Below are 22971 nucleotides of genomic sequence, written 5' to 3'. Positions count from 1 at the left end.
CAGCACAATGCTAGCAATGCATTCATACATTTTTTTTATTCGTTCATGGGATGTGGGCGTCGCTGGCAAGACCGGCATTTATTGCCCATCCCTAATTGCCCTTGAGAAGATGATGGTGAGCCGCCTTCTTGAACTGCTGCAGTCCGTGTGGTGAAGGTTTTTGGCTGTTTTCTATTGACCAGACCTGTGGTTGGCCGTTCTCTATTGACCAGACCTGTGGTTGGCCGTTCTCTATTGACCAGACCCGTGGTTCTCAGTTCTCCATTGACCAGACCCGTGGTTCACAGTTCTCCATTGACCAGACCTGTGGTTCTCAGTTCTCTATTGACCAGACCCGTGGTTCACAGTTCTCTATTGACCAGACCTGTGGTTCACAGTTCTCTATTGACCAAACCCGTGGTTCACAGTTCTCCATTGACCAGACCCGTGGTTCACAGTTCTCTATTGACCAGACCTGTGGTTGGCCGTTCTCTATTGACCAGACCCGTGGTTCACAGTTCTCTATTGACCAAACCCGTGGTTCACAGTTCTCCATTGACCAGACCCGTGGTTCACAGTTCTCTATTGACCAGACCTGTGGTTGGCCGTTCTCTATTGACCAGACCTGTGGTTCACAGTTCTCCATTGACCAGACCCGTGGTTCACAGTTCTCTATTGACCAGACCCGTGGTTCACAGTTCTCCATTGACCAGACCCGTGGTTCTCAGTTCTCTATTGACCAGACCCGTGGTTCACAGTTTTCTATTGACCAGACCCGTGGTTCTCAGTTCTCTATTGACCAGACCTGTGGTTCACAGTTCTCTATTGCCCAGACCCGTGGTTCACAGTTCTCTATTGACCAGACCCATGGTTCACAGTTCTCTATTGACCAGACCCATGGTTCACAGTTCTCTATTGACCAGACCCGTGGTTCACAGTTCTCCATTGACCAGACCCGTGGTTCACAGTTCTCTATTGACCAGACCCGTGGTTGGCCGTTCTCTATTGACCAGACCCGTGGTTCACGGTTCTCTATTGACCAGACCAGTGGTTCACAGTTCTCTATTGACCAGACCCGTGGTTGGCTGTTCTCCATTGACCAGACCTGTGGTTCACAGTTCTCCATTGACCAGACCTGTGGTTCTCAGTTCTCTATTGACCAGACCCGTGGTTCACAGTTCTCCATTGACCAGACCCGTGGTTCACAGTTCTCTATTGACCAGACCCGTGGTTGGCCGTTCTCTATTGACCAGACCCGTGGTTCACGGTTCTCTATTGACCAGACCTGTGGTTCACAGTTCTCTATTGCCCAGACCCGTGGTTCACAGTTCTCTATTGACCAGACCCATGGTTCACAGTTCTCTATTGACCAGACCCATGGTTCACAGTTCTCTATTGACCAGACCCGTGGTTCACAGTTCTCCATTGACCAGACCCGTGGTTCACAGTTCTCTATTGACCAGACCCGTGGTTGGCCGTTCTCTATTGACCAGACCCGTGGTTCACGGTTCTCTATTGACCAGACCGGTGGTTCACAGTTCTCTATTGACCAGACCCGTGGTTGGCTGTTCTCCATTGACCAGACCTGTGGTTCACAGTTCTCCATTGACCAGACCTGTGGTTCTCAGTTCTCTATTGACCAGACCCGTGGTTCACAGTTCTCCATTGACCAGACCCGTGGTTCACAGTTCTCTATTGACCAGACCCGTGGTTGGCCGTTCTCTATTGACCAGACCCGTGGTTCACGGTTCTCTATTGACCAGACTGGTGGTTCACAGTTCTCTATTGACCAGACCCGTGGTTGGCTGTTCTCCATTGACCAGACCTGTGGTTCACAGTTCTCCATTGACCAGACCTGTGGTTCTCAGTTCTCTATTGCCCAGACCTGTGGTTCACAGTTCTCTATTGACCAGACCCATGGTTCACAGTTCTCTATTGACCAGACCCATGGTTCACAGTTCTCTATTGACCAGACCCGTGGTTCACAGTTCTCCATTGACCAGACCCGTGGTTCACAGTTCTCTATTGACCAGACCCGTGGTTGGCCGTTCTCTATTGACCAGACCCGTGGTTCACGGTTCTCTATTGACCAGACCGGTGGTTCACAGTTCTCTATTGACCAGACCCGTGGTTGGCTGTTCTCCATTGACCAGACCTGTGGTTCACAGTTCTCCATTGACCAGACCTGTGGTTCACAGTTCTCTATTGCCCAGACCTGTGGTTCACAGTTCTCTATTGACCAGACCCGTGGTTGGCCGTTCTCTATTGACCAGACCCGTGGTTCACGGTTCTCTATTGACCAGACCTGTGGTTCACAGTTCTCTATTGACCAGACCTGTGGTTCACAGTTCTCCATTGACCAGACCCGTGGATGGCCGTTCTCTATTGACCAGACCCGTGGTTCACGGTTCTCTATTGACCAGACCTGTGGTTCACAGTTCTCTATTGACCAGACCCGTGGTTGGCCGTTCTCTATTGACCAGACCCGTGGTTGGCTGTTCTCCATTGACCAGACCTGTGGTTCACAGTTCTCCATTGCCCAGACCTGTGGTTCACAGTTCTCTATTGACCAGACCCGTGGTTCACAGTTCTCCATTGACCAGACCCGTGGTTCACAGTTCTCCATTGACCAGACCTGTGGTTCACAGTTCTCCATTGACCAGACCCGTGGTTCACAGTTCTCTATTGACCAGACCTGTGGTTCACAGTTCTCTATTGACCAGACCCGTGGTTGGCCATTCTCTATTGACCAGACCCGTGGTTCACAGTTCTCTATTGACCAGACCCGTGGTTCACAGTTCTCTATTGACCAGACCTGTGGTTCACAGTTCTCTATTGACTAGACCTGTGGTTCACAGTTCTCTATTGACCAGACCCGTGGTTCACAGTTCTCCATTGACCAGACCCGTGGTTCACAGTTCTCTATTGACCAGACCCGTGGTTCACAGTTCTCTATTGTCCAGCTAGTGATTATTCTCCTTGGGAGAGGGAGGAAAACAAAGGCAAGTAGGGTCTCTTTGGATTGAGGTGGCTCCAAGGTGACACAACTGGCAATGACAAGTTTCGGGATCAAGTCAACCGTCTGTGGCAGATTCAATAATCTGATATGAGCATGCAAACTTAACAGTGCGTCAGCAGATAAGGCTAGAGGTTGCAAAAATATTAAAAAGACAGCACTAAAGGCTTTGTGAATTGACAGCTCAAATAGAAATAAATATGTACGATCTGATAGCCATTGCAGAGACATGGCTGTAAGATGACAAAGGCTGGAACCTGAACATTCAAGGGTACTTGACATTTCGGAAGGATGGGGAGCTAGGAAAAGATGGAGGGGTAGCTCTGTTAATTAAGGATGACATGAGTATAATAGAGAGAAATTACCTTAGTTCTAAACACCAAGATGTAGAATCAGTTTGGGTAGAGATAAGAAATAGTAAAGGCAAGAAGTCACTTGTGGGAGTAGTTTATAGGCCCCCTAACAGTAACCCCCACACTGTAGGACAGGGTATACAGGAAGATTGTGTATACAGGGGGTTTGTGAGAAAGGAACAGCGATAATCATGGGTGATTTCAATCTACGTATAGTTTGGAAGAATCTGATTTGAAAAGGTAGCCTGAAAGATGAGTTCATAGAGTGCTTCAGGACAATTTCTTAGAGCAGCACATTCTAGAGCTAACCAGAGAGCAGGCTATTCTAGATCTGGTAATGTGTAATGAGACAGGATCAATTAATGACCTCATTGTAAAGGAGCCTCTAGGTAGCAGTGATCACAATATGATTGAACTTCACATTCAGTTTGAGGGAGAGAAGAGTAAATCTAAGACTAGTGTTTTAAACTTAAATAAGGGCAATTATGAAGGCATGAAGACAGAGCTGGCTAAAGTGAACTGGGAACTTAGGTTAAGGGATCTGTCAGTAGACATGTAGTGGCAGGCATTTAATGAGATATTTCATAACACTCAGCAAAGATATATTCCAGTGAGAAAGGAAGACTCTAGGGGAAGGACATACCATCCGTGGCTAACTAAGTAAATTAAAGATAGTATCAAATTGAAAGAAAAAGCATACAATTCCGCGAAGTTTAGTGGCAGGTAAGAAGATTGGACTGAATATAAAAAACAGCAAAGAATGACTAAAAGAATAATAAGGAGGGAGAAATTCAAGTACGAGAGAAAGCTAGCTAGAAATATAAAAACAGATAGTAAGAGTTTCTACAGGTATTTAAAAAGGAAAAGAGTAAGTAAAGTGAGTGTTGGTCCTCTAGAGAGAGTCTGGGGAATTAATAATGGAGAATAAGGAAATGGCGGGTGAATTGAACAGATATTTTGCATCTGTCTTCACTGTAGAGGATACAAATAACATGCCAGAAATAATTGTGAATCAAGTGGTGAAAGGGAGGGAGGAACTCAAAACATTTACAATCACCAGGGAAAGGGTTTTGAAAAAATTCTTAGAACTAAAAGCTGACAAGTCCCCAGGTCCTGACGGACTTCATCCTAGGGTCTTAAAAGAAGTGGCTGCAGAGATAGTAGATGCATTGGTATTAATTTTCCAAAATTCCCTAGATTCTGGAAGGGTTCCATCAGATTGGAAAAAAGTGAATGTAACTCCTCTATTCAAGAAAGGAGGGAGATAGAAAGCAGGAAACTACAGGCCAGTTAGCTTAACATCTGTCATAGGGAAAATGCTAGAATCTATTATTAAGGAGGTTATAGCAGGGCACTTAGAAAATCTCAATGCAATCAGGCAACGTCAACATGGCTTTGTAAAGGGAAATCGTGTTTGACTAATTTATTAGAGTTCTTTGAGGAAGTAACAAGCAAGTGGATAAAGGGGATCCTGTGGATGTGGTGTACTTGGATTTCCAGAAGGCTTTTGACAAGGTGCCACATCAAAGGCTACTACACGAAACAAGAGCTCAATTGCTAAATTTAAATGTGAGATAGATAGCTTTTTGGCAACCAAAGGTATTAAGGGATATGGGCCAAAGGCAGGTATATGGAGTTAGATCACAGATCAGCCATGATCTTATCAAATGGCGGAGCAGGCACAAGGGGCTGAATGGCCTACTCCTGTTCCTATGTTCCTATGGTGTAGGGGGTAACATATTAGCATGGATAAAGGATTGGTTAGCTAACAGGAAACAGAGAGTAGGCATAAATGGGTCATTTTCAGGTTGGCAAGATGTAATGAGTGGAGTGCCACAGGGATCAGTGCTTGGGCCTCAACTATTTACAATCTGTATCAATGATTTGGATGAAGGGACCGAATGTATGGTTGCTAAATTTGCTGATGACACAAAGATAGGTAGGAAAGTAAGTTGTGAAGAGGACATAAGGAGTCTGCAAAGGGATATAGATAGGTTAAGTGAGTGGGCAAAAATTTGGCAGATGGAGTGTAATGTGGGAAAATGTGAACTTGTCACTTTGGCAGGAGGAATAGAAAAGCAGTATATTATTTAAATGGGGAGAGATTGCAGAACTCTGAGGTACAGAGGGATCTGGATGTCCTAGTACATGAATCACAAAAAGTTAGTATGCAGGTACAGCAAGTGATTAGGAAGGCAAATGGAATTTTGTCATTTGTTGCAAGGGGAATGGAATATAAAAGTAGAGATGTTTTGCTACAGTTGTACAGGGCATTGGTGAGACCACATCTAGAATACTGTGTGCAGTTTTGGTCTTCTTATTTAAAAAAAGGGCTTAATTACTTTGGAGGGGGTTCAGAGAAGGTTCACTCAACTGATTCCTGGGATGAGGGGGTTATCTTATGAGGAAAGGTTGGACAAGTTGGGTCTGTATACATTGGAGTCTAGAAGAATGAGAGGTGATCTTATTGAAACATACAAGATCCTGAGGGAATTAGAAGGGGTAGATGCTGAGAGGATGTTTCCCCTTGTGAGAGAGACTAGAACTAGGGGCAACAGTTTAAAAATAAGGGGTCTCCCGTTTAAGACGGAGATGAAGAGAAATTTTTTCTCTCAGAGGGTCGTGAGTCCGTGGAAGTCCCTTCCCCAGAGAGCGGTGGAGGCAGGGTCATTGAATATTTTTAAGGCTGAGTTAGATAGATTCCTGATTAACAAGGGAGTCAAAGGTTATAGTAGGTAGATGGGAAAGTAGGGTTGAGGTCACAATCAGATCAGCCATGATCTTATCAAATGGCAGAGCAGGCTCGAGGGGCCGAATGGCCTACTCCTGCTCTTAATTCATATGTTTGTATGTACCTGAACTAGACCTGTCACCGGAGGGTGGCATTCTTCCCACTTGGCATCAAATGATCCTGCAAACCAATCACCTAGCTGGATAAAGAGCGGGAAGCTTACCTGTGCTCTGGACTGGTAGGCTGTATGGTTTTAGTTGGTTAAAGTCCAGCTCACACTTAGGGGTTCCTGTGCTTACAGGCTCCCAACCTGCGTCAAATCAGAGAGATGGAACTAATGGGTTGAATGACCTGCAAACTGCAAATAACATAAGAGATCAGCAGTGAGGTGATGGTGAGACATAAAAAGAATAAAAAGTGAGAAAGACTGGAGCACGTAATCCAGGCTGACAATTCAGTGCAGTACTGAGGGAGTGCAGCACTGTTGGAGGCGCCGTCTTTCAAATGAGACCTTAAACTGAGGCCCCCTTCTCCCTCTCAGGTGGACGTAAAAGATCCCACGGCACTATTTCAAAAGAGGAACAAGGGAGCTCTCCATAGTGTCCTGAGCAATATTTATCCCTCAACCAACATCACTAAAAAAAACAGGTTATCAGGTTGTTATCTCATTACTGTCTGTTGGACCTTGCAGTGAGTAAATTGGCCACTGCGTTCCCTACATTACAACAGTATCGACACTTCAAAAAGTACTTCATTCAATGTAAAATATGTTGGGACATCCCGAGGTCGTGAAAGGCGTTATATCAATTCAAGTTCTTTCATTCGTTCCTTCTTTCCTGAGTTCAGCGCTGCTGGCTATGGAAGCAGAATCTTACAGCACAGGAGGAGGCCATTCGGCCCATCGGGGCTGTTGCGTTGGGATGGGCTCCACTTTAAACTGGGCTGGGACCAGTGTCCCGGCGAATCGAATAACTGGGGCTGTAGATAGGGCTTTAAACTAAAAAGGAGGGAGAAGGGGTCAGGCGAGGGGAAATGTAGAAATCTAATGAGAAAATTTAAAGCAACAGAGCAGTGTAGTGATTTGGGTAAAGATAAGCAGAGTGTGGCAGGAAGGGATAGAGTTTACCGGTAATAGTGCATCAGCAAATAAGGTCAAAGCAGGGAAAAATGGTAAAAAGTTAAAATTAAAGGCTCTTTATCTGAATGCACGGAGCATTCGTAACAAGATAGATGAATTAGTTGCACAAATAGAGATAAATGGGTTTGATCCAATAGCTATTACAGAGTTGACCAAGGTTGGGAACTAAATATTCCAGGGTACTTGGTGATTCGAAACAACAGAGTGGAAAAGGAGTGGGGTAGCCCTGATAATAATGTATGACATAAGGACAGTGGTGAGAAAGGATCTTGGCTCAGAGCATCAGGAAGTAGAATCAGTATGGGTGAAAATAAGAAATAACAAGAGGCAGAGAACACTGGTGGGAGTAGTTAATAGGTCCCCTAATAGTGTCTATACCATTGGACAGAGTACTAATCAAGAAATAAAGAAATAATAGGAGATTGTAACAAAGGCAATGCAATAATAGTGGGGGATTTTAAACTGCAAATAGACTGGACAAATCAAATTGGCAAAGGTAGTCTGGAGGATGAGGTCATGGAATGTATTTGGGATGGAACAATATGTCATGGAACCAATCAGGGAACCGGCTATTTTAGATTTGTACTGTGTAATGAGACAGGGTTAATTAGTAATCTCACAGTAAAGGATCCTCTGGGGAAGAGTGATCATAATATGATAGAATTTCACATTGAGTTTGAGAGTGACATACTTAAGTCTGAAACTAGAGTCTTAAACTGACAACCCTGGTGGAACAACATTCCTGCCAACCATGGGCGGTCTGCTAGGGCTCCCATTGGGCATTGAACATGACTGGGAGCGTGCAGAGAGGCCACGCCCAGCAGGTCAAGCTGCGAAGAGACGGAGGACGAGGAGGTGCAGGGCACTGAGCAGGAGACCCTGCCCAATGAGAGCCTTCAGGGATCAATTCTCTTACCTCAACATGACCGAGGAGGATTGCATCCGACGCCTAAGGTTCACCAAGGAAGCCGTCACCGAGATCTGTCAACTTGTGTGGCCACAACTGCAGCCTCAGAGCAGGGCGAGGACAGCATTGCCTGTGGCTGTGAAGGTCACCGTGGTGCTGAATTTCTACAGCTAAGGAGCATTTCAGGCCTCTGCTGGCGACATGTGCAACATCTCGCAGTATGCAGTGCACTGCTGCATAAGGGAGGTCACAGATGCACTGTACCAGATGAGGAACAGGTTCATCACCTTCCCTCTCGACAGACACAATCAGAACAAGCAAGCACGGGGGTTCGCCCACATTGCTGGCTTCCCCATGGTGCAGGGCGCCATGGACTGCACACATATTGCCCTGCGTGCCCCGCACATCAACTCAGCTGTCTTCGTCAACCGAAAGGGCTTCCACTCCCTCAACGTGCAGCTGGTGTGTGACCACACGCATCGTATCTTGGAGGTCGATGCCCGCTACCCTGGGAGTAGTCACAACGCCTTCGTCATGCGGCAGTCCAACGTGCCAGCTATCTTTCATCCGACTCGCCAAGTCAAAGGCTGGCTACTAGGCGACAAGGGCTAGCCCCTCATATCGTGGCTCATGACACCGGTCAGGAATCCACGCACACGTGCAAAGCAGACCTATAATGAGAGCCATGCTGCCACACACAGCATCGTGGAGCACACTATAGGCCTCCTCAAACAACGCTTCCGCTGCCTAAACCGGTCTGGAGGAGCCCTGCAGCACTCCCCTGAGCAGGTGGGTAGATTTGTGGTGATCTGCTGCAAGCTGCACAACCTCGCCATCATGAGGGACCAGCCTTTGCCACCAATGACTGCAGAAGATCCTGAGCCAGAGGTGGAGGAGGAGGAGGCTGAGGAGGAAGAGACGGAGGAGCAGGAGGAGGAAGAGGCTGAGGAGGAGCAGGAGGAGAGGGTGGAGCCGGAAGAGGTGGTGGAGGAAGACGCAAGGGTGCAACAGGAACCACATGCCTTGTCTGCAAGGGCTGTGCCTGCTCGCCTGATCCGTGCCCGCTATCAATAATTGGAACTACGTCCCCCAACACACCAACAGTCCTACGTCCCCCACCTTTCCCCTCCCACAAGACAATCAAATCGCCCTCCATCAGATTACACATTGGTGTCCCTCTCAGCTCATTGCATGAACAAAAACCACCACCAAATGCAAAATCAAACTATGGATTAATAAATGAAAATATGCAAACATAACAGAACTATTCACCCTTGTGCATTCCCTTAGTGCCTGTTGTCCGTGTGCCTTTACCTATCCTAGTGCTCCTACGAGGTGCTTCCCCAGTGGCTGGAGCATGGGTGGTGGAAGGCTGCTGGCTTTCAATGGAGGAACTTACAGATGGTCTTGGAGAACATCCTCGAGCAGCTCTGGGCCTGGAGGTCCTGCCTTCAGACTGCACCATCTCAGCTTGGGCTGCAGCAGTCTGGCCTGGCTGGCTGATAGGCAACAACAGGGGCACTGGTGGAGCAGCAGGGGTGGGAGCAGGAATGCTGTCGTCCTGAGAGAGGACAGCAGGTCCGACTGCCATGGCGCCACTGCCACTCTCCCGGGGCGACGCCTCAGCACTCCTGGTGATCGGCAGGAGAACGGATTGCTGGAGAGCTGTGATGCCCTGGAAGCTCCATTCCACAGTGGTCCCCAGAGCCACGATAGCAGCAGTCTGAGCTTCCAATGCAGCAGTCAGACCTTGGATGGCAGATGTTTGTGCTGCAATGGATGATGTGACATCAGTCATCAGACGCTGCATCATGGTGGGTTCCACAGGTGCGCTGATGGAGGTGACCACCCATTCCATGTTGGAAAGGATGGGCTCCAAGCTCTGCGCAAAGCCCTGCGCCAAGTTGGAGCTGGACTCCTCCATGCCCCTTCTCATTATGCTCAGGCTTTCTGGCAGGTTTTCCAGTGCTCCAAGCATTTGTTGGTGTATGCCCATCAGCCGTCTTCTGCAGCCTGGCCCATCGAAGTCCTCATCTGACTCCTCTGTAGCAGAACGAGTGAGCAACCTCGCCCTCCGGCGAGTTGGCTCCTGTGGTATCCATTCCCTCCGCCCCGGCTCCTGCGCACTTGTGCTCGGTGTCTCACCACGTGCAGATCCCTCCTCTAACCTAACCTCTAAAGGACGCCCAGTGTCAGACTCTGAGCTGGTGGAAGCAAGTGTCAGATCAAATGACGGTGTGGCTTCAGTATCCTCCTCCTCCCCCTCCTTCTCCTCCTCCTCCTCCTCCTCCTCAGGTGCCGCCACGTGTTCTTGGGTATCTGCAATGACATAGGGAAACAGGTTGAGTTGTGGAGTGGGGAGAAGAGCAAGTTCGAGGTGCGTGCTGGCAGCATGTGCATCACGTGAGTCAGAAAAGATTATGGGAGGAGGGAGATGTGGAAAAGGAGAAGGAGCATTAGATATGCAGAGATCCCCTTGAACGGGACCTCCAGCGAGGCACGTTGTAACGGCTGCAGCGACGGCCCGCCCAATGATCCTGAGCACCATCTCCTCTGGGGGGGTGAAGACATCTAGTCGTGCCCGTCCAGCCTCAGGTCCCTCCTGCTGGCAGGTGTTATACGCCGCCTTCTCCTGCAAGGCAGAGGACAGTGTGTGAGTGAGTGTCCTGCAAGGTGTGTGGGTGAATGCCTGTCATGGTCGAATAGCTGCCAGTTCGTGTGACTTGAGTGGTGGTTGTGTGGCCTGCAAGTGTGGTATTATGTGTGGTTGAGATGCAGCATTGCGTATGGATGGCAGTGTTTGTTGGTGGGTGGGTGGGTGACGGGAGGTTTGTGCATGGAGTATTGGTGCAGTTGGTAGGATGTACCACTTGACACTTGCATTCACTCACCTTGACTACTCGTGTCAAATCATTAAATTTCTTGCGGCACTGCACCCGCGTGCATGGTGCAATGCTCCTCGCATTCACCTCCTGTGCCACGGCCCGCCAATGCCTACGCAGCCGTAGTCAAGAAGGTCACCGGCCACCCTGCGGGTACATGCCTGCCGTCCTTTGGTCCACACCTTCCACCAGGGCCTCCAGAGCATCATCTGAGAATCTTGGTGCCCGCTCTCTTGCTGGTGCAGCTACTCGTGATGCCATTCTCCCTTCTCCTACTTGGCTGTGTATCTGCCATTGGAAATGCGCCTGCGCCTTTAAGTAGTGCAGGCAGCTGATGACGTGCGCTGTGCACGTCCCATTTCCAACTTCCTCATTCTTCGTGCAGCCTCTCAGCAGCGAGGGCTACGCTTGCTGCACGGAGATTTCATGGTAAGTATCAGGCAGCACAAAGTTCACGTGCTTAAGTGAGTGAGCAGGAAGGTGACAGATGGAGTATAATGTGGGGAAACGTGAGGTTATTCACTTTGGTAGGAAGAATAGAAAAACAATATTTTTTAAATGGTGAGAAACTATTAAATGTTGGTGTTCAGAGAGATTTGGGTGTCCTCGTACAAGAAACCAAAAAGTTAACATGCAGGTACAGCAAGCAACTAGGAAGGCAATTGACATGTCGGCCTTTATTGCAAGGGGATTGAAGTACAAGAGTAAGGAAGTCTTGCTGCAATTGTGGTATGACTTCACCTGGAGTACTGTGTATAGCTTTGGTCTCCTTATCTAAGGAAGGATAGACTTACCTTAGAGGCGGTGCAACGAAGGTTCACTAGATTGATTCCTGGGATGAGAGGGTTGTCCCATGAGGAGAGATTGAGTAGAATGGGCCTATACTCTCTGGAGTTTAAAAGAATGAGAGGTGATCTCATTGAAACATATAAGATACCGAGGGGGCTTGACAGGGTAGATGCTGAGAGGTTGTTTCCCCTGGCTGAAGAGTTTAGAACTAGGGGGCATAGTCGCAGGATAAGGGGTCGGCCATTTAAGACTGAGATGAGGAGGAATTTCTTCACTCAGAGGGTTGTGAATCTTTGAAATTTTCTACCCCAGAGGGCTGAGTTGTTAAGTATATTCAAGGCTGAGATGGATAGATTTTTGGACTCCAGGGGAATCAAGGAATATGGGAATCGTACGGGAAAGTGGAGTTAAGGTCGAAGATCAGCCATGATCTTATTGAATGGCGGAGCAGGCTCGAGGGGCCATATGGCCTACTCCTGCTCCTATTTCTTATGTTCTTATGTTCTTATCATGCCTGTGCCGGCTTTTTGAAAGAGTTATCCAATTGGTCCCACTTCCTCTGCTCTTTAGCCCTCCAAATTTCTCCTTTTCAAGTATATGTCCAATTCTTTTTCGAAAGTTACTAATGAATCTTCTTCCACTGGCTTTCAGGCAGATCATTACAACTCGCTGCGTAAAAAACATTCTCCTCATCTCCCCTCTGGTTCTTGGAAATACATCGCAGTTCCTTCATCGTCACTGGGTCAAAATCCTGGAACTCCCTACCTAACAGCACTGTGGGAGAACCTTCACCACACGGACTGTAACGGTTCAAGAAGGCGGCTCACCACCACCTTCTCAAGGGCAATTAGGGATGGGCAATAAATGCTGGCCTCGCCAGCACCGCGTAAATCCCATGAACAAATAAACAAAAAACTTTTGCCAATTATCTTAAATCTGTATCCTCTGGTTACCGACCCTCCTGCCAGTGGAAATAGTTTCTCCCTATCTACTCTATCAAAACCCTTCATAATTTTGAGCACCTCTACTAAATCTCCCCATAACCATTTCTGCTCTAAGGAGAAGAATCCGGGCTTCTCCAGTCTCTCCGCATAACTGAAGTCCCTCATCCCTGGCACCATTCGAGTAAATCTCCTCTGCACCCTCTCCATGGCCTTGACACCCTTCCTAAAGTGCGGTGGCCAGACTTGGACACGATACTCCAGCTGAGGCCTAACCAGTGATTTATAACATCAATTTACCTACGAATTAAACAATCTAAGACAAGAGGCCACGAGCTGAAGATAAGCACTAGATAAGTGAAGAGGGGAAACAAAAAGAGATATTTTCATACCGAGGGTTTCCAGAATAAGGAATGCTTTGCTACTGGATAATCACTTGAAGAATATAAAACGGTGCGGGGAGAAAAGAAGACATTGGATTCATTTGGGGAGAAAATGCGTGTAAACTGTGTAAAATCAGGCCGGAAGAGGAGCCTAAGTTCAGCATAGGCAAGTTGGGCTGAATAGCCTCTCCCTTTGCTAACATTTCTGTTTCAGTTAATGGTTAACTCTCAGCATAATTTGTATTCTATATCCAAGCATTCTATTAACCTTTTTATCGCTTCACCACATTTTACGATAAGACTATGGAACATTCGTAAGTATTCGCCCTCAGGCTGTGGTACTCAATTATCAAACAATATTTGCACAAAATGCATTAAATACATCAAAAAACATATAGTATGTGATAGATTGTTTAATATTTCCTCTGAGTAACATCCATGAATATTTACTAAATCTACTTTATAATGAATCCATTTATATTTGCAATATCTAGCGCACTCATTACCTCCAAAGGCACTGTTCAAATTGTTGATTACAGAAAATTAATTATATAGGACTGAAAAATAAAGAAGCATTTTAGTTGGGTTGAAAAAGTATAGTGAGAAAAGGGGGAGGGATTAGGGTTACAGATACACCAAGTCAGAGAGGCAGAGTTAATGGGTCAAATAACCTGTAAACTGCTTAGTAGAAGACTATTATAGGGCTTAAATGACCAGCACTAAGGTGATGGTGAGACAGAAGAAGGATAAAAAGTGAGAGAGACTCGAGGACATAATCTAGGCTGACACTACAGCGCAGAACTGAGGGAGTGCTGCACTGTTGTAGGTGCCGTCTTTCGGATGAGATGTTAAACCGAGGCCCCATCTGCCTTCTCAGATGAACGTAAAAGATCCCAAGGCACTATTTCGAAGAAGAGCAGGGCAGCTTTCTCTGTTGTCCTGGTCAATATTTATCCTTCAACTGACATCACTAAAACAGATTATCTGGCCATTATCACATTGATGTTTGTGGGAGCTTGCTGTGCGCAAATTGGCTGCTGCGTTTTTTTATATTGCAACAGTGACTACACTTCAAAAGTATTTAATTGGCTCTAAAGCACTTTGGGACATCCTGAAGTCAGGAAAGGTGCTATATAAATACAAGCTCTTTTTCTCTCTTTTTCAAAAAGGCAGAAAATAGAGATAGGGAAAACAAAAGACAAGTTGCAAAAGCAGAACATCTAAAATTAAAACAGAAAACAGGATGGTGGGTGAGCAGGACTTGGTGCTGGATAAGATATTAGCAGCAGAGTTCTGGATGAGCAGACATTTACAGAGAGTGCAGGATGGGAGTCTGGCTGGGAGAGCATTGGAATAGTTAGATCTGGAGGTGACAAAGACATGGATGAGGGTTTCAGCGGTAGATGGACTGAGGCAGGCAATGTTACAGAGATGGGAGTAGGTGGTCTTTGTACTAGAGAGTATATGAAGAAAGAAGTTGCATTTATATAGCGACTTTCACGACCTCAGGATGTCCCAAAGCGCTTTACAGACAATGTACATTTAAAGTGCAGTCACTGTTTTAATGTAGAAAAATGGCATAGAATTGCATTGAATGTACAGCACAGAAACAGGCCATTCGGCCCAACAGGTCCATGTGGGTGTTTATTATAGGGTTCCACATGAGCCTTCTCCCTCCCTACTATATTCAACCCTTTATTCCTTTCTCCCTCATGTATTTATCCAGCCTCCCCTTAAATGCATCTATGCTATTCACCTCAATCACTCCTTATGGTAGCGAGTTCCACATTCTAACCAGTCTCTGGGTACAGAAGTTATGGGATCGGAAGCTCAGCTTGGGGTCGGATACGAGAGTGAGATTGCAAACAGTCTAGTTCAGCCTGAGACAACGGCCAGGGAGGGGGATGGAAGATTACAGAGTCATGGCATGGTCCGAAGACCATGATTTCAGTCTTCCCAACATCTAACTGGAGGAATCTGTGCTTCACAAACAAGCAATCTGACAACACAGAGGCAGTGGAGGGGTTGAGAGGTAACTTGGCATTCTCTAGGTGCAAGCTTCCACTATACGTTTTCACATCAGGATCCACAGGAAGATGCGGGGGGGGCGGGGGGGGGGGTCCCTTAGTACTACACTGAAGTATCAGCCTAGATTGTGTGGTTAAGGCCTGGAGTCGGGCTTGAACCCACAACCTTCTGGCAAGAATGTTGCCTAAGGAGCCAAACTGAGACTCCAGTCCGTAATTCAACTGAGGGGTTCTCACTAGATTATTTTGGATTAAAAAAAAGGCCCATTTGATCTTATCCTTCTGAATTTCTCCTTACTTGGCTTATTAGTATGTTATTTCTCTTCCTGTATACTAATGAAACGTGTGTTCTACAATAAGAAAGAAAAACTTGCATTTATATAGTGCCTTTCACAACCTCAAGGCGTCTCAAAGCGCTTTACAGCCAATGAAATACTTTTGAAGTGTAATCACTGTTGTAATGTAGGAAACGCGGCAGCCAATTTGCGCTCAACAAGCTCCCACAAACAGCAATGAGATAATGAACAGATCATCTGTTTTAGTGATGTTAGTTGAAGGATAAATATTGTCCAGGATACCAGGGAGAAAGCCCCTACTCTTCATTAAAATAGTGCCTTGGGACCTTTTACATCCACCTGAGAGGGCAGATGTGGTCTTGGTTATCGTCTCATCCGAAAGACGGCAACGCTGACAGTGTAGTGTCCCCTCAGTACTGCACTGGAGTGTCAGCCTAAATCTTGTGTACAAGTCTCTGGAGTGGGACTTGAATCCACAACCTTCTAACTCAGCAGTGAAAGTGCTACCAACTGAACCAGGACTGACAACTCTGATAGCAGTGTTTTCCTTTTGAGTAGCTATTGTTGCTTTTTGAAAACTAAAACAGAATATCACATGGAAGTGAATCACTTCTTTGATGGTCTCTGGAAGTGTGTTAATATTTACAGAAGTTCCAACACAGAGAAATTTGAAAATCACTACATGTCTCACCCGAGTATCAACCCTGTTATCTCCCAAAATCTACAACTGCATATTTCCCAGCGAAGTTACATGGAAAACCTGCCTAATTTATTTTTCCCCTTCCCTAACCCAAGTGTTCAAAATTATGAAGAGTAAATAAGGAGAAAATGTTTCCACTGGCAGGAGGGTCGGTAACCAGAGATAATTGGCTAAAGAAGCAGAGGGGAGATAAGGAGATAAACATTTTACGCAGCAAGTTGTTATGATCTGGAATGCTCTTCCTGAAAGGGTGATGGAAGCAGATTCAATAGTAACTTTCAAAAGGGAATTGGATAAATACTTAAAAAGGAAAAATTTACATTGAATTACATTGGATTACATCGAAACTAGAGCACAGAAACAGGCCATTCAGCCCAATTGCACAGTGTTCAGTTCTATTTGCATCCCCTCAAATAATGAAGCAGTCCGTGCCTGCATGCAGCAAGACCTGGACAACATCCAGGCTTGGGCTCATAAGTAGCAAGTAACATTCGCACCACACAAGTGCCAGGCAATGACCATCTCCAACAAGAGAGAGAGTCTAACCACCTCCCCTTGGCATTCAACGGCATTACCATCGCCGAATCCCCCACCATCAACATCCTGGGGGTCACCATTGAACAGAAACTTAACTAGACCAACCACATAAATACTGTGGCTACAAGAGCAGGTCAGAGGCTGGGTATTCTGCGGCAAATGACTCACCTTCTGACTCCCCAAAGCCTTTCCACCATTTACAAGGCACAAGTGTGATGGAATACTCTCCACTTGCCTGGATGAGTGCAGCTCCAACAACACTCAAGAAGCTCGACACCATCCAAGACAAAGCAGCCCGCTTGATTGGCACCCCATCCACCACCCTAAACATTCACTTCCTTCACCACCGGTGCACCGTGGCTGCAGTGTGCACCATCCACAGGATGCACTGCAACAACTCGCCAAGGCTTCTTCGACAGCACCTCCCAAACCCGCGACCTCTACCACCTAGAAGGACAAGGCCAGCAGGCATATGGGAACAACACCACCTGCACGTTACCCTCCAAGTCACACACCATCATCCTGACTTGGAAATATATCACCGTTCCTTCATCGTCGCTGGGTCAAAATCCTGGAACTCCCTACCTGACAGCACTGTGGGAGAACCTTCACCACACGGACTGCAGCGGTTCAAGAAGGCAGCTCACCACCACCTTCTCAAGGGCAATTAGGGATGGGCAATAAATGCTGGCCACATTGCATGAATGAATAAAAAAAATGTTTAAAACTGGTCTATGCCGGCATGCCAGCTGACACCTGTAACCACAAACTCCTCCAGTCCTACATTCCCCCCACCCCATCCTCCTGAATTCTCCATTCCTCTCATGTATCCCCCCATCTCCGGGCCCTACCATTGATGACAGAGCTTTCAGCCACCTAGGTCTGAACTGGTCTGCTCTCCCACCTTTCTCTCTCACTTCTTTATGCATCTTCTTTAAAACCCATCTCTTTGATGAAGCTTCTAGTCACCCCTTCTAATCTCTCTTTTCTTGGCTTGGCATCTACTCTCTTGACATCTTCTTGTGAAGGGCCTTGACGCGTTCCTGGTGCTATATAAATGCAAGTTAGTGTTTGTTGAACTAATGGGGAAGCTTCAGACAACTTTTCTTTATGAGTGATTTCTGACATTTGTCTTCTAACGAATGATTCATATGTTGACTTCAGCAATGATCGATGATCCTGTAATTCATTTTACTCCTCAAGTAAATTAAAAAAACAACATTAATCTGACGATGGCACACATGCTACTTCTAAAATTAAGTTACTGCAGTTTTATATTGGAAGCATTGGCTCAGAGATAATAACAAGTTGTAATGAAGACATTACTCTCCATGAAATGGAACTGAAATAATAAGATTTACCCACAGAATTCTTGTCAAAATCTGACTACAAGGAACATGTGTTCTGTGAACGTGTCAGAGCCAGTGGTAGTGTGTGCTCGCACTTTAGTTGTCTGATGTTAAGTTGTTAAGGTGTCAGCCTCAGCTCAGTTGGTAGCACTCTCACCTCCGACTCAGAAGGTTGTGGATTTAAGTCCCACTCCAGTGATTTGAGCACAAAATCTAGGCTGACACTCCAGTGCAGTACTGCAGTGCTGCGTTGTCGGAGGTGCCATCCTTTGGATGAGACTTTAAACCGAGGCCCTGTCTGCCCTCTCAGGTGAACGTAAATGATCCCACGACACTATTTGAAGAAGAGCAGGGGAGTTCTCCCCGGTGTTTTGGCCAATATTTATCCCTCAACCAACATCACTAAAACAGATTATCTGGTCATTATCGCATTGCTGTTTGTGGGACCTTTCTGTGCGCAAATTGGCTGCTGTGTTTCCTACATTACAACAGCGACTACACTTTGAAAGTAAGTCATTGGCTTTATAAGCGCTTTGGGACGTCCTGAGGTCATGAAAGGTGCTCTGTAAAAGCAAGTCTTTCTTTCTTTTGATGCAATTTTGGCAGCCTCTGATCAACAAAGGGCCATCTAACGAGTGCCCAGAAGAGTTTTAGTGGACTATCAAAAAAGGGCTTGCGTTCCAATCAACTTACCTTTGGAGACTTTATTTAAACATAATTACACTTCGCCAAGGAATGGGTAATGCCTGGCCCAAATGGCTATGGACCGCAGAACAGAGGTCGGTCAAAAGACTTGACGCTGTCAGCCTTAGGGAATTTGGTGAATGGACAAATGACAAGCAAGTTACAGAGACAGACGGGGAAGATGTGAGACTGGTGAAGTCTGAATCCTAACATAGGGAAGCTGGAAGAGTTTAGTACCATTAGCAGATGCAGTGTTGAAATGGTTCGGTTTCCTGTATTTTAAACAGCTTCCGTAATGAGGCCCTTTGGGAGAAACGTCATATTGGCTGACATCTAAGGTCAGAAATAGTGCCAGCATGAATATTTCAGGCGGTTAAAGATTATGTTTACTTTTCTTTAGTTTTTTTAAGACGCTGTGTTAAAGCATTCCCTTCCTGACGATGATCTTAGCCAATTCCAAGTCAACTTAATGAACTTGGATTGAATAAACCCAGTGTTTTCGAAATCATTTGTTGAACATTTAAGTCGGGTGCCATGGGCTCTTAAAACAAAGATGGTTAAGGTAACCTAATGTAACTGAGGCACACTTTCAACAGGTTCATTTGGGCTAATAACCAAGTGGCCAAATTCTAATTTACAATTTGATTCCAAATGTAAGTACATTTGAGTTGGATTATTAACAATATTATTGCCATAAAATTTAGATCACTTTTAACTGAAATAAGATTAGAATGAAGTAATAATAACCATCTATACATCAGGAGGCAAATTGGTACATAGTTCAGTCGGAAATCTATAAAGTCCTTGGACACTGTGCAACTGGGAATAGACTGGTAAAGGAACTGCTGCAACATTTGTTAGGTTTACCCTAGAATCATAGAATTTTACGGCACAGAAGGAGGTCATTCAGCCCATCATGCCTGTGCCAGCTCTGTGAACAAGCTATCCGCTTAGTTCCATTCCCCTGTCCTATCCCCATATCCTTTTAAACTTTTCTTTTCAAAATATTTATCCACTTCCCCTTCGAAAGTTATTACCCATTCTGGTTCCACCACTGTTTGTGGTGAGGCATTCAATGGGAAACATAGGAAATATAGGAACAGGAGTAGGCCATTCAGCCCCTCGTGCCTGCTACGCCATGGCTGATCTGTGATCTAACTCCATATACTTGCCTTTGGCACATATCCCTTAATACCTTTGGTTGCCAAAAAGCCAAACAAACTTCTGCATGTTTTTTATTTAAAGTCTCCTACCCTCTCCCTTTGTTCTTTTGGTAATTATCTTTTATTTATGCCCTCTAGCTAATATGTCAACAACTCGTGAAAGTAATTTTCCCATATTTACCTGATCAAAACGTCTCATAATTTTGAATCGGTTTATCAGATCTCCTCTTCATTTTCCTTGTTCTAACAAAAAGAGCCCCAGTTTCTCTAGCCTAACTAAACCCCCTCATTCGTGGTGAACTCCTCGTGAATTTGTATTCTCTACTGCCGTGGTAGGTTAGAGTGAAGATTGTGGCTTACAATTGAATCCATCACATGGCATCTGATCCATTGTTGAACTTAGACGGGGCGAGGTGGCCTTCTGGAAGGCCTTGGGCTTCTTGACCTTAGTGCATTATGGAGTCAAACTTCAGAGATTTGCTGGCATTTTTGCGCTGGTACACTCTCCAATCTTCAAAAGCGAGACGGGCCTTGGTCTTTTATCATTCAGGATTTCCTATGTTTCCTACGTAGACTTACATCGAGTTACATCAAAACTACAGCACAGAAATAGGCCATTCGGCCCAATGGTCTATGCGGCATTTATGCTCCACACGAGCCTCCTCCCTCCCTACTTCATCTAACCCTATCAGGATACCCTTTTATTCCTTTCTCCCTCTTGTGCTTATCTAGCTTCCCCTTAAATGCATCTATGTTATTTGCTTCAACTGCTCCTTGTAGTAGCACGTTCCACATTCTTACCACTCTTTGAATAAAGAAGTTTCTCCTGAATTCCCTATTGGATTTGTTAGCAACTATTTTATATTTATGACCACTAGTTTTGGACTCTCCCACAAGTGGAAACATTTTCTCTACATCTATCCTATCAAACCCTTTCATTATTTTAAAGACCTCTATCAGGTCACCCTCAGTCTTCTCTTTTCTAGAGAAAAGAGTTGCAGCCTGTTCAGCCTTTCCTGATAAGGATAGCCTCTCAGTTCTGGTATCATCCTTGTGAATCTTTTTTCACCCTCTCCAATGCCACTATACAATTTCGATAATATGGAGACCAGAACTGTGCACAATACTCCATATGTGGTGTAGCCAAGGTTCTATACTAGTTTAACATAACTTCTTTACTTTTAAATTCTATTTCTCTAGAAATGACCCCTAGTGCTTTAGTGTCGTCCACAAATTTTGAAATTGTACTTCCGATTCCTGAATCCAAATCGTTAATGTAAATTGTGAACAATAGTGGTCCCAGCACCGATCCCTGTGGAACACCACTTTCCATCTTTTGCCGGTCTGAGTGGCTAACCCCTACTCTCTGTTTTCTGTTTTGTAGCCAGTTTGCTATCCATTCTGCTACCTGTCCCCTGACTCCACATGCTCTGACCTTAGCCATGAGTCTACATTACGGGACCTTATCAAAGGCCTTTTGAAAATCCAAATATATTACATCTACTACATTACCCTTGTCTACTCTTTCTGTTACTTCTTCAAAGAATTCAATAAGGTTGGTCAAGCACGACTTTCCCTTCTGAAAGATTGCAGTTATACGGGTGCTTTTGAAGGTTGGAGAGTGTAGCAGCGCAAAAATGGCAGTATAACTCTGAAGTCAGGTTCTGATCTGACTCAGTAGCACACTAAGGTCAAGAAGTTCAAGACCTCCCAGGTGGCCATTCTCGCCCCACTCGGTTCTTGATACTCTGTGGAGCTGGATGTAAAGCTAGGTTTATAAAGTGCTCAGGCTGGACTGGTCTCCTCACCACTTTAATAACTTACCGGAGAGTCTTTTCAATGTTAGGGGAAGACTGATCCTTCCAATCATGCTTCCCTAACATTAAAAAAATAGCCACTGGGGGAGAAGAGCTGTGTGCTTGTTTGCGTTCTCTGCTGGTGAGCAATTTGAAGCCCAAAGTATAACGGGTCTTTTTGGCCGCTCTTTGTATTCTACAGTTTGACTCAGTTGGTAGCATTCTAACCTCTGAGTCGGAAGGTTGTGAGTTCAAGCACATTATCTAGGCTGACACTTCAGCGCCCTACTGAGGGAGCACTGGAATGTCGGAGGTGCTATCTTTCGGATGAGTAATTGTGTTGAGGTTCTTTCTGCCGACTCAGATGGTCATATAAGATCCCATGGCAGTATTTGAAGAAGGGTACTGAGTTCCACTGGTATCCCTTAATCAAAACTATCAAAACGCAGACTTGCCTGGTCATTCATTGACTTGCTGTTTGTGGGACTTTGCTGTGTGCAATCTGACTGACTTGTTTGCCCACATAGGAACAGTGACTGAACTTTAAATGTAATCCACTTGTTGTAAAGCGCTTTGGGATGTCCTGAGGGAATGATGAGTCTCTGCATGAATGCAAGTTCTTTCTTGGCAGCGATTGCCCCTTGACCAACAGAGGATTATGAGTGCAGCCTCAGTGAGCCTTCCTACAAACTGAGGCTCCATCACTTTTACCCTTTTGGAAACACATCTCCAGATGACTTGAGCTTGGAACAGGTTGGAACACACTTGAACACAAGGATCAGAATTTTAAATTTGAGGCCTTGGTGGACCAGGATCCAATGTAGATCAGCAAGCAGAGGGGTGATGGGGGACTTGGTGTGATTTAGGATAAGGGCAGCAGAGTTTTGGATGAGCTAAAGTGGAATATGGGAGGCCAACCAGGAGAGTATTGGAATAGTCAAGTCTGGAGGTAACAAAAGCATGGATGAGGGTTTCAGCAGCTGATGGGCTGAGACAGGGACAGAGACTAGCGATATTACAGAGTTGGAAGTAGGCAGTCTTGATGATGGAGAGGATATGGGGTCAGAAGCTCAGCTGAGGGTCAATTCAGATACCGAGGTTGCGAACAGTCTGATTCAGCCTGATTTCGCAATAGCTTTTATCTATTAATGGGAAAATGACTGAGGAGAGAAGAAAATAGCACTAATTCTAAAAAGGTACAGCAGTACAATAAAGTGCAGGGGAATTCTATACTTATACAAGTGAGCATATCTTGAAAAATTCTACAAACCATTTAATATGGATCCGATCGTCTCAAGTT

The 22971-nt window shown here is 45.6% G+C and overlaps 1 protein-coding gene across 1 annotated transcript in view; it reads left to right on the top strand.

Moving 5' to 3' along the window:
• Positions 1-11068: 11068 nt before the first annotated feature.
• Positions 11069-22971, top strand: part of st6galnac5a (ST6 (alpha-N-acetyl-neuraminyl-2,3-beta-galactosyl-1,3)-N-acetylgalactosaminide alpha-2,6-sialyltransferase 5a) — a 119646-nt gene continuing 107743 nt past the window's right edge. The window contains exon 1 of the mRNA XM_067990918.1: positions 11069-11159. Coding sequence (XP_067847019.1) covers positions 11069-11159 — 91 coding nt within the window. The remainder of the gene's footprint in view (positions 11160-22971) is intronic.

Source organism: Heptranchias perlo, chromosome 9 (assembly GCF_035084215.1).
Source record: "Heptranchias perlo isolate sHepPer1 chromosome 9, sHepPer1.hap1, whole genome shotgun sequence".
NCBI classification, from domain to species: Eukaryota; Metazoa; Chordata; class Chondrichthyes; order Hexanchiformes; family Hexanchidae; genus Heptranchias; species Heptranchias perlo.
The sequence above is the reverse complement of the archived record's forward strand: the minus strand, read 5'-3'. Positions and strand labels throughout refer to the sequence as shown.